Here is a 12347-nt window from a genome sequence, read left to right on the forward strand (position 1 = left end):
GCAATATCCCTAAACACTTTCGTGCACACAGCGACACAAGTTGCGTTCCAATTGTCCATTATCGTCGACACAATTAACACTACACATTCGTACTCAGTCGAGGGCTGTGTAAGCTTGTGTTTTCTAGTGACAATTACTAACTGCGCCGGCACTTATAATATAAATGAGGTTGGAAGACGTTAAGTGGCCGGCACTTTTATTTTTTTTTTGTTTTGTTTAATACAGGCGGAAAAAGCTACATTTAATCTAACTTCATCCGAAACGAATTTCAACCGTACATATTCTGTTCCGATTGAATCATGCACAACGTTAACACTTCGTGCATTCCTGTGTACGTTTGTGATGTTAAGGTGTGTTAAGCAATTGGAAAGCACTCTAGCACTCTATGTCGACCGAAATTAAACGGATGGATATTTCTCTCGATATAGTGAATAGCGATCGATATAGTGAACGTCGAGCTTCTTCATTCATTCGCGTTTCGGGCCATTAAGAACCGATGAATCGGTAAAGGATAATGGCAAGGATATCAGCAAGGATAACGGCAAAGATAGGGCGAATGTGAAGCACAAAGCGCAAGACGAAGTTGTAGCCATCTTCGGCCTCGTTACGTGGCGACGGGAAACTCGCGTGACACGCAGACTCTATTAGATGATATCGCACGGAAATTGTCTTACGCGTAATTCGGACTCCGTATGAGTGATGGACGGGAAACGCGGCGGCCGTTAACGTATCACGCGACGAGTGAGCGACCGGCCGATCGATCGTTCCTTCGTCCTTTCGGACAAACGGAAGCGAAGTCGTATGTGCGCAAACCGAAAAATCGATTCGGGAAGAATAGTCGTAAAAAAAAGAAGATTAAAAAGCATCGGAAAGATGGACTGATTCGGGAAAGAAGAAAAGACGAAGTGCGAACCAGAACGAATAAAAACGTCATGTAAGTTTTATGAAGAAAATTGGAACGTGAAAGATTTCTGAAGAGTCTTGGTAGCGATCTGTAGAAACACAAATTGAGAGCATAAAAAAATTTGAAAGTTACAAAAAATAGGTAAAGATAATTGATTCGGAAAAAAAATGTGAATCAGATGTGGTCAGAGACGTCACGTGAGTTTCACACACGAAATTGAAATACAGAATATTTCCATTTGTTCTGAGAAAACTCTTGATGATGATTAAAGATATGTTAATTGATAATATTTATGAGATTTTTTAATAATCGCTATAAAGAGACATTGAACTTCTTTAAAAAAAATAATGACTGCTTCTTCGTTTGTATCACTGAAAAGTATCGCGACGTCATGATCTGTAGAGATGGAAACCGAAATATTCTTCGATAGACAAATCCGATAATAATAGCTAAGAAACACAACTCATCAGAGAGCGGGCCCATAGATGACAATTGTTGGTCTCTAATATCTCGCAAGCGAGAGAGATTTCCGACAAGCCAACTAATTTAATGCCCGACGTGAACAAGAATAGAATGTAAAAATAACAATGTGAACATTTATCAAACGAAACTTTTTCACAGTTATCTCTCTTTTCGAACACGTGGCGAGTCAACACGCCCGGCCGTGATATTAATAATCTCTATAAGATTTAAGAGATATCAGAGACTTCCTTGAAGAAGCAATGACCGTCGCTTATATCATTCAAAAGTATCGCGACGTTACGATTGTTTCGATCGATCTCGTGCCATAATATAATACCATGCTTGATCATGAAGAGATGACGAGGATCGTTCGTCATACAATCGTCTCGCATCCCCGACGGCGCCAGTAAGATCGTTGGTGCCCCCGATGATCGTCGCGATGGGATTTCCGTCGAACGCGACCGATCTACCGTTCGATTACTTGGACCACACCGGGCCGACGAACGCGTCGTCCGTGGGAGCCGAACTGAACTTGCCGTACACCGTCTGCGAGATCCTGGTAGCGATTTGCGCCGTCTTCGGCAACGGCCTGGTGATCATCGTCTTCGGTAAGGAGCGGAAGCTACGAAGACGCACCAACTACTACATCGTTTCGCTGGCTACGGCCGATCTGCTGGTTGGACTATTCGCGATCCCATTCGCGATTCTTGCGAGCATCGGCCTGCCAAAGAATCTCCACGCCTGCCTCTTCACCGTGTCGGTCCTTGTGGTCCTCTGCACCATCAGCATCTTCTGCCTGGTGGCGGTGTCCGTCGATCGTTACTGGGCGATACTGTATCCCATGGGATACTCGCGCACTGTACGCACTAAAACTGCCATAGGTGAGGCACCACCCTTCGCACCAATCGTCATCATCGTCTTCGTCGTTGACGTTGCTTGTCGCGGTCTTAACTGGCATCGTTAATTTGATATGTGATATCGGGCGCTCGTGTCGCGAGATTAATGACGGTCTAAATTGATCCGAGATCGCCACTCCCGCGAGAAACGACGGAAACTCGATCGCGTCGTAACGATTACGCAGTTAGGCGAATTTCTTACAATTTTCTTTTTTTTGTTGCTGCTTTCTTGCTAAACAAGCCGTATTCGAGCGTAATTGAGATTGCCAATAATTTGAATTGAGTAATCGCAGCTCTGGCGATTTGATATTTATATTGTTGTATAGAATGTAGTTGCGCGTCTGAAGTACATATATATATGAATGAAGAGAAAAAATTTATCTAATCGAGATTATTAGTTTCAAGCGTTGATGCAATCAGTTCTGTACTCAAATCCGCAAATATGTATGTGTGCATTTATAGTTTTCCGTGCGAAAATAACATACTGTAATAACATACTGCATGAAAAGCTGTACGTACACATTTAAACGTGTAATATAGTATTATTTTTACATGGAAAATTAAGTCTTACACATACACACACACACACACACACACACACACACACACACACACACACACACATAGAGAGAGAGAGAGACAATTATTGGATACTTAAATTTTTTTTCAATGTACATACACAACGGCTTTAATATGCACCAATGCGCATTAATGCGTCCAACGAATTCGGTTGGATGCACTTGTACGCACTGATGCATATTAAAGTCGTTGTGTACATTGAAAAAAAATTTATGAAATTTTAATACATATTTTTTTAAAAAGTACCTAAACATTTACTTACAGTAAATAAATATTCACTCGATAACAAAAATGATAGTTAAATAAAATTAATGATTTTTGTATCAAATAAATATAAGCTTATGTTTAGTAAATATTTACTTAGAATTATTCAAACAAATATTTATTAAAATTTAGTATTTTTATTTCACTTTTTAATTTAAAATTTATATTTCAATTAAAACTTTGTCAGTATATTGATTTTATTTGAATGCAAAAGTGAAATGTAAATATTTCGAATTATAAAATATACATTTTTCCTAACAGTACAATAAAGTGTATTGAAGATTTAATGGTTTAATCCATTTTTATTTTTATATTAAACACACATTTTCACAATAATTTGTGTACGACGGCTTTAATACGCGTACTGAGTGCATCCAAATCGATATTACCTAAATTTGCAGATGTCACATAGATACTTGGATATAATTTCTAGTATCTTATTGATGCAATGAAAGTGTGTACTTGGCAAGTATGGCTCTTTGGGCCATTCAAGTAATATAAATTACGAGTTAGACACGCATGTAGCACTTAGTTGCTCAATTACGGACTTGTTTAGTCAAGGGCCGGTCAAAGAAAGCTCAGAAGTCTTTAGGTGCGTTATTAACTACGTTGATGTCGTTAACGAAAGGAACAACAAAAGAGTCCGGTAGTCGTGCGCAATATTCTAGTCCCAATTTCCGGCACGTGCCCGTATGAACGTGAGGACACAGATATACGAGCTGATATAATTATGATAACATTGTTTGCGTAATCCGCAATTGTTGTACCGCGTTCCTATCTTAAGCCGCGTCGCATGACGTCGTGTCACGTTTATTAAACGTGAATACATACGCCAATTAGCGCGAATATGCAAAACAATTGTGAATTGCATCGCGTACTTCTTAAAGTAATCGTAAAATCTCCACGTGTTTACCCCCCCTACTGTGATAGGCAAATTTGATTTACAGTTTGAGAGAAGACATGTTTCAAAACAATCTGAAAAGAAAGAATCAACAAGTTGTAATTTTGTTTCAAGACTAGAAGTGGGTGATTCTAAATTCTTACAGATCTTGATTTGAAAAATCAAAAGAGATACCTCGGCGAATCGTTCCCTTACTTCAAAAGTGACACAATTTAGAAAATTAAGTTTCTCGAAAAAACTATTTTTTAACTTGATACAAAAAATTATTGCCTAATCAAATAATTAAAAATAAAATATTCTGAACATGATCAAATGTCATTTTTGTAGTTTTTGTTTCACGATTCTTAAAAAATTATTCTTTTTGAATTGATTTTGATGATTGATTTTTATTTTTATGTGTCACTTTTGAAGTAAGAGAGCAATATTTAGATATTGTTTTGTAAGCAGTGATAATATTAAACATTGAAATATTTTTTCGAAAACGTTACATTTAGATATATCCTTTATTATCTTGTAAATATTTGTTCTCTATACATATAAGTGATAATACAACGTTAATTCTAATATCAGTACGGAGTTTTTGATAAAATAGAACTTTTAAAGGCAAGGCTTTAACTCTCAAATTAAATGTTTTTATTGAGCACAATAAAAGTGATAAATTATGTAAATGTCTATATATATATAAATTCAGTCAATATATCCTAAAAGTGTTACAAAATTTTTCAGAAACTGTCCAAGCAAATTTTAAGAAATTAAGAACAGACAATATTTTTATTATATTTTTCACTTTAATCCAGCGATAAAATACCCATCTTTTGAATCACGCAGTCCAAAGATAAATACAAAATTTATCAGCATGTAGCGTTTGTTTCTTTCTTTTAAATTTTTCAATCGTTCAAGATAAACGATAAATACAAAACTGATTAGACTAATACATAGTCTCCAAAGTATTCTGAAATGTCAGTTCCTATATATTGCACCTGATAACGCATTTCCCAGCGGAGTGCCTCTTTCCAGGAATGCACCAAGCGAATCGATAAGAAACTATACATATATCCGTATCCGCGGATATATACAAAAATTACCTCATCAATGTGGAAACCAAGGAGAGCGTAAGAAATCGATGTTAATCGCGATGAATGACCGATGCGTAATGAACAGATGCGCGCGAATGAGTTATTATCTGAATCATTTGAGCGTACGCATCTAATTGTCGCGACGACGCGACATGACGACGACATGGCGCGTCGATCCATTGACAGTGAAGCGATCAATGGAGACCGAAGGGAACGATATTAATGGAAAAGATGATCGGTTTGTAGGTATAATATGCGCATGCTGGGTGGCGGGCACTCTGGTAGGCTTCTTGCCCCTCTTCGGATGGAATGCTGGCGAGATGAACGATCACAGGTGCATCTTCACGAACGTCATGGACTACGACTACCTCGTGTTCCTGTACTTCGCCACGATCATCTTCCCCGCACTGCTAATCGCAGCTTTCTACGCTCACATATATCGAGTAATCGTGAAACAGGTCAGTCGCATGAAAGAGAGACTCTGATGGCGATGGCGCGACGCCCTTACAAAAATTTAATCCTCCATCGGCAATGTGAAATTTTTACCCTTCGTCCTCAATCTGAAATCTTCAAACTTCAGTGCAGATTTTTATATTGTTTTGGATTATTGTATAAAAATCTGAAAAAAATTTTTATATGCAATATTAAATAATAAAAGAATCAAATTTATATGAATTCTTTAAGTTAAATAACATTTTGTTATGTTTGACTTCCAAATGTGTCAAAGTATATTATTTTAATACAAAACATGTAATTGTTGATGTTTCTTAAATTTGTTTAACTTTATTGTTAATATTGACTAGTTAATTAATTTGTAATATTGCAAATCAGATTCCACTGCAGTTGGGAACCTGATAGTGACTCACTTTTGATGGAAGGATCAATGATTACGATTTAAGAGATGTATCATTACTGATGATGACTGCAAAGAGAGCCGAAATGTTTAATAAAGAAGATTAAACACTATAACGGAAATTAATCTAGCACCTTCATCGGCCTTGACTTAAATTAGCCTTGAATTTATTGTTTATTTTTATTTTTAACTCCATTGTTTTAGTTAAATTAAGAACATATTAAATACGAACAATACCTTATTAAAAATAATTCAAATTGAATATAATTTGTTATTACGAAGTTAACAGTGTGTGAAAATGTTGACAATGATTTTTTTGATATCATAGAAGTTGAATTGTATTTTACTTATTTTTCACAAATTTAAATTTATTTGCCAGAATTCACAGTCAAAAAATCGTTTCTTGAACATTCCGGAGGACTAATACTGACAGATATTCATTAACTGTGTATTTTGAGTATTAAAAGCTGTTGTTCAATATTCAAAATACGTAACCGATTACTATCTTTTACTCTAGCAAAAATAAAAATCGGAGTGTAAATCAGATATAAGGGAAGAGTAACAGAAGGAGAGTAAACGAAGCTTCCAGGGTGCGAAAGTGGAAATAACGAATCGTAAAAGAAACACATAAACGCTTCTTTTACGTTTTGCTCGAATTTTTGCCTCCTAGGAGTTTCGTTTACGTTTCTGTTACTCTTCCTTTACATTCAATTTACACTCCGATTTTTATTTTTGCCAGGATAGTATCAAATTGACCAGATTAAATTAAATTTTTGTGGGAGCATCGCGTACAAAAAGTAGCTGAAAATAGCCAAAGAGAGTAACGGATACGACGTTATAGCTACAGCAAATCGTTACGATGGATCCCAGTGATCCAGGGGGTGGTGGTACCGTTCGCCGTCTCGGTGTCCTTCGTCTCGGCGGCCGTTTGAGCGGTAATCATCACCAGACGACGGGAACAATGCTACGTTGTCTAGGCGCTGCGCGTAAACGGGAAGTCAAGGCCACGCAGAATCTTTCCCGCATCGTCGTCTTCTTCATCGTTTGCTGGTTTCCGCTGTATACGATAAACTGCGTGATGGCCTTCTGCCCGCGCTGCGAAGTGGACGACTTCTTTATGAAGTTCTGCATCATCCTTTCGCACATCAATTCGGTCGGCAATCCGCTCCTTTACGCCTATCACCTCAAGGACTTTCGCATCGCCCTCAAGAACTTCGTCTGGAGGCTACTTTTCCCGCATAGCGACGTCAAGTCCAGCGTGATCAGTGTGATCCACGATCGGGGTTCCTTCGTCGGTTCGCAGAGGCAACTTCAAAGGCGATTCAGCGGCTTTGATCAACCGAGGAGTCAGAGGCCGAGCTTGCTACGCCAGGTGCGGTGATATTTGACCTACTTGATGTTACTTCATTTCATTTGACTTATATTTTTGTCTTATTATTATTATCTATCTCCATTTAATTGGCTGTCACAGGTTATTGATAACAACAGAAGAATGGACAGTACGTACTCCGAAAGGCGTGTCTCGTTAATCCGACAGAAAGAAACGCGCCAGAACACTACGGACGTTAACATTACAGTCGGAAGTGCGATTCTAATGAGCAACTCCGCGCCGGTGAACAAACGGATGATTGAGAAGGAATTAACCAGCGACGGCGACATCGTCGACCGCGCCGATGTAACCGATCATGGAATTTCCTCTTCGATGGAACTGCAAACATACAAGTCACTGGCACCTCTTCTACCCGCAGAGGAAGACCGCATCGAGGAAACGCCGCCCGCATCGATCTTCGTTATCGAGGCCGACGTGGTGAATCATGCCTCTCCTGATCATCTCCTGGTTGTGGAGGAATCTCGGGACAGAATCGACGTAGCGGGTGGCTAATAGAGTAATTGCGAAAGAAAAGAACTGGAACATTCTTTAAACGGAACTAAGACATTTGAACTTTTTTTCTTCAAAATTCCTTGATGTGCCGATTTATTTTATTAATTAATTACTCATCGAGTGTGCCATATAGCTGATATCACACGTGTTTTAGTGTAAATTTAAATGAATTGAACCTTAAAATGGAGCGACAGTAATTCTCTATTTGAAGCTTCAAACAAAAAGACAAAGCGACAAACGGAGCGTGATGCGTCAGCGACTTCCATTTTTTATTATATATTGTAAATAAAATCTAAGTAGGACAGATAAGAGAAATTTCCAGGACATTTAAGGAAAAAGGAACGTGTTTCCGAACGGTTGGTGAGGTTAAAATGCCGTGTGTGGGATTCATGCAGGATTGCCAAGGGTGACAAATATACGCAGAGGGGAAAATATACTTAATGTTGTACAATAGAACAGTGCATATTGTGATTATGTATCCACTCGTATTCCCGTAGAACATTTGCACGATGCTTGTGCAATACTCTGCATATTGTAATTGGCATAACTAGACGATCAACATGCGTCATACCTCCTATTTACTCTTATGCGCGATATTTACTAAATTATATGCCCATACGGCACACATGTATATCAATATAATTTTCTAAAGTCATTAAAATGATATTTTAATCGACAAGAGTATCGATCGCGATACTATTAAATAATTATCAGCCGTGCCCGTTATTAAAAGTTAATAAAGTTTGGCGAACTGCTCTCTATAAAGATGATAATTCATAGATAATGAGACTTTAATTATTGGTCAATTTTAATTGAACTTTGGTTCAACAAAACATCGGTCCGATGCAAACTTTAACAAAAAGTAATATTTTAGTAAAGAAATTTTTAACCAGGCATTTTTGTCAAACGTGTCCTATCAAATGCACATCTTTTTTACCAAAATGCAAACAAATTTATTGTTAATATTAAAACTGCGAGAAATGTTAAATTAACAAATATTATGCGATGGATATTATGCGAATGGATCGATAAATTTAATTATTTTAATACTCATTCTCTCTCTCTCTCTCTCTCTCTCTTTTTCTCTCGTTCTTTGTAGCTATTTATTTTTGCGTTGACTATATTAAATCTCAGAAAATTATCTGTGTTATTTTTTAGAATTTAAGATTATATAAGAATCCTAGAGTTTCTATCAAATTTAGACAATTTTTTCAATTGAAAATTCAAGATCTTGAAATCTTGGAAATATTGTGACGATTATTGAATAAGAAAATAAAATCGATTGAAAAGAATATGTGTATGTACGTTACTTATATGAATTTTTAGCGATACGATAAGCATTTTAAATTGTGTAATGCGACATTGCAAACGAACGAAATCAATGTTATTAAAGCTTCGTGCGTGTAATCCATATGTGCATTCAATGCTTCATTGCCACCCAAGTTCTTCTAGTTGGCGAAAATTTTTCTTAAAGTTTTTCATATAATTTTTCAGAATTTCTGTATAATTTTATAATTTTTTAAAAGATTTCTTAACTTTTTAAAAATATGAATTAAGATACTTTTAAGAAATTTTGATCTATATGTTTTGTTTTACAACTCTTTACATATATGATTCTAAAAGAGTCTATTTTTAAGATTTTTCATTCTATAATCTCAAAAAAAAAAAAAGATTTATAAAATCTGAAGAAAGCATTCGAGTAGCAAGCTAATGTTGTTTGTCATTTTGACATAAAAATGACATCTTTAATATTTTTTTGACACCAAATGACGACAAATAATATCAGGTTACTATACATGGATATAGATATTTTTTAAATCTATGGCATTGATCTTCAAAAATCTTCACAAATCTAAAATCTACAAAATTCTTAAAAATATTATATTAGAAAAATCTTTTTAATCTTGATATACTTTCGTCAATTCCTTTCCAGTCATCTTGATACATACGCGACATCGTATTATTACGTCCTTGCAGCATCTTGTTCTTATAGAAATATTTGATCTGTGCCCAATCAACATCAGAGTTCTTATAGTTGATCTGTAATCGACATAATTCTTAGAATTTGAAAAAATATAAAGTAAGTTAAATTGAGATTAAATAAGTTAATCTATATCTATATTAGCAGAAATGAATATCATCTGTTCTTTTTCTATTTGTTTTTTTTTTTCAATTTACATTTCCCAGAAGTTTCGTTCACATCTTTGTTTTTCCTTACATTCGATTACGCTCTGATTTTTATTTTAGTTCAGAAACATAAATATTATTGCAATAAATGGACGAAAAAACCTCACTCTATCCTATCACAAGATAAATTTCTTATCACGAAAGTGAGATAAGAAATAAATGTGTGTAACCTACTGGTGCGGTTGAGTTTGAAACGCAACAAGTGGCGGGAAAATATGGCGGCGGCCACAACAACGCGCGTTCCCGCCTTTTTCGATTTACGGTGCCGGCACTACCGACAGCCGGATTGCTGGAGTCAGCTGGAGCAGTGTCGAGGAGCACGTTGGAATCAGTGATCAAGCGAATGACGGATCGGGTATCGCTCGGAATGCATCGTGAAGCGCCGAGATATAGCTCTAGACACGCGGGTATCGAGAAACGATCGATTTGATGCTTGAAACGAAGCATGAATCCGAGCGAGGTTGAATTCCTCGGCGAGAAACAGCTACTCAGTATTGTACCGAATTTCAACTCCGACGTAATTTACCTGATCTCGGGTTCAGTGGGTCCGTTTCGCGCCGGTTTGCCCGTCAGGGTGCCGATCTGGCTCGCCGTGTGCCTGAAGCAGAAGCAGAAGTGCCGTATCGTCAGCCAAGAATGGATGGACATCGAGGGTTTGAACGAGAGGAAAGAGATGGAGAAGTTGTCCAAGTAAGCCCTTGCCAGAGTTTCTTCTCACTGTCATACCTGTCAGCTGCTATGACATCTTGTTTTCTGTCAATCTCTAATTTTGAGCGTTTTAATATAAACTCCATTCAGCAGAATGTTTATTTGCAACTGACAATGAGAGAAAAATGTACTAAATTTTAATATTTGAATAGTGCCAATTGTATACTTATATTAAGTGTAAACATATATTTATTTGGTACAAGAATCATTCATTTGATTTGATTATTATTATTTTTTGTCTAGCAAATATGTATTTTCCGTAAATAAATGTTATATTAATGCTATTCAAACAATTATATATATATATATATATATATATATATTAAAATTTTATATATTTTTCTCCCAAAATAGTAATTCTACTGAATGTTAGTTTTGCAAAACTGTTGGAAATTTTCTTCTTTAAAATAGTACAATTTCTCTAGACCTAAAAATATGATCCTATTAGTACAAAGATAACTTCAAACAGTTGCAAAATATAAACATTTTGCTGAACGCAACCATTCAATTAAATTTTATAGTAATTTGACTTATTCCATGTAGAAACGCCTATTCATGAAAATTCCTATGTACCAGATTGTTTACAGAGATGCCGAGCAGTCATTATATGGACGAGAGTCAAATTCTGCTGAATGTGGCGAATGACGATATTCCTGATGCAGATGGAATAAGAATTGCCGTAAAAGTGAGTAGGATCAACTAGCTCTTGTACAAGAAATATTTTTACAAAGGTAGAATTTATATGTATGTAATTGTTTGTATTTTAGGACATATGGGACATAAGAATGTCTAAATTACGAACATCCGTGGATGCTTTTGTGAAGAGTGAAGGGGTGCATGCAAGACTGGATCATCTCACTGCAATGGAGATTAATAGTATACGTCCGCTGCTACCACATGCATTAGATCAAATGTTGCGGATACAATCTGTAAGTATATGGCTGTAAACTTTCAAATTGATACATCTATTTTCCTTACATGCAAGAATTCTGTCAATTTTATTATTATCATCTATCCTTATTATTATAATTTTTATCATTTTGCAATAGTTATTTTATGTATGAGCTTGTTTGCATGGCTTCTTTATAGGCAAATTCAAATGAAGCAGATTCCCAACAGAGTAGTGCAAGTGGAAGTTTAAGTATGTAAGAAAAATATCTAATTATTTATATTAATGCTGTTGTGACATAATAAATAGAGAGAGAGAGAGAGAGAGAGAGAGAGGGAGAGAATATTTTTATAATTTTTATGTTTAATTATGTACATCATAAAACATTTTTATATTTAATAATTTATTTTTTGTATCACCTAATATTTCCATCGTATTGGATCATATATAATACAATATAGATATAGGGAATAAAATACACGATATATTTGACATGTGAATATTATATAACGCTTTTATTAGCTAGCTTATTTTCATACTGTTACATACATTCACTAGCATATCTCGATCACATTTTCTCACTATATATAATAAGTGCATATTTACATCGGTGATTGCTCGATTGTTCTTATTCATTGTCCATTATCGTATGGCATTCCGCATTTATATTTACATTTGCTAAGCTTATAGTACACACAGTCCCTTAACAATCTTTGATTTTTTTCTCCTTAAAAATAATTGCGCGA

At 35.9% G+C, this 12347-nt stretch overlaps 2 protein-coding genes across 3 annotated transcripts; both read left to right on the forward strand.

The window, feature by feature from the left end:
• Positions 1-1270: 1270 nt before the first annotated feature.
• On the forward strand, positions 1271-8704 carry LOC108766144 (adenosine receptor A2b). 2 transcript variants are annotated; one of them, XM_018515260.1, is made up of 4 exons: positions 1271-2247; positions 5329-5540; positions 6777-7307; positions 7407-8704. In XM_018515260.1, exons 1-4 carry the CDS (start codon positions 1794-1796, stop codon positions 7815-7817), a joined length of 1608 nt encoding a protein of 535 aa, XP_018370762.1. In that variant the 5' UTR covers positions 1271-1793; the 3' UTR covers positions 7818-8704. The 2 variants fall into 2 exon arrangements, with proteins under 2 accessions (XP_018370762.1, XP_018370763.1); XM_018515261.1 differs by having other exon boundaries at positions 6783-7307.
• Positions 8705-10319: 1615 nt separating this feature from the next.
• Psf2 (DNA replication complex GINS protein PSF2-like protein) lies at positions 10320-11868 on the forward strand. Its single transcript, XM_018515268.1, has 4 exons — positions 10320-10694; positions 11289-11397; positions 11480-11641; positions 11802-11868. The coding sequence occupies exons 1-4, from the start codon at positions 10450-10452 to the stop codon at positions 11859-11861; spliced, it is 576 nt and encodes a 191-aa protein (XP_018370770.1). The 5' UTR covers positions 10320-10449; the 3' UTR covers positions 11862-11868.
• The last annotated feature ends 479 nt before the right edge of the window (positions 11869-12347 follow it).

Source organism: Trachymyrmex cornetzi, unplaced genomic scaffold (assembly GCF_001594075.2).
Source record: "Trachymyrmex cornetzi isolate Tcor2-1 unplaced genomic scaffold, Tcor1.1 scaffold57, whole genome shotgun sequence".
Lineage (NCBI taxonomy): Eukaryota > Metazoa > Arthropoda > Insecta > Hymenoptera > Formicidae > Trachymyrmex > Trachymyrmex cornetzi.

Excerpts from the sequence above, each read along its gene's own strand:
- LOC108766144 (XM_018515260.1), top strand. The coding sequence starts at position 1,794 with ATGATCGTCGCGATGGGATTTCCGTCGAACGCGACCGATCTACCGTTC. Across the intron at positions 2,248-5,328 it reads ACGCACTAAAACTGCCATAG|GTATAATATGCGCATGCTGG; the intron begins GTGAGGCACCAC and ends ATCGGTTTGTAG. Across the intron at positions 5,541-6,776 it reads ATCGAGTAATCGTGAAACAG|CTACAGCAAATCGTTACGAT; the intron begins GTCAGTCGCATG and ends ACGACGTTATAG.
- Psf2 (XM_018515268.1), top strand. The coding sequence starts at position 10,450 with ATGAATCCGAGCGAGGTTGAATTCCTCGGCGAGAAACAGCTACTCAGT. Across the intron at positions 10,695-11,288 it reads GAGATGGAGAAGTTGTCCAA|ATTGTTTACAGAGATGCCGA; the intron begins GTAAGCCCTTGC and ends CCTATGTACCAG. Across the intron at positions 11,398-11,479 it reads GAATAAGAATTGCCGTAAAA|GACATATGGGACATAAGAAT; the intron begins GTGAGTAGGATC and ends TTTGTATTTTAG.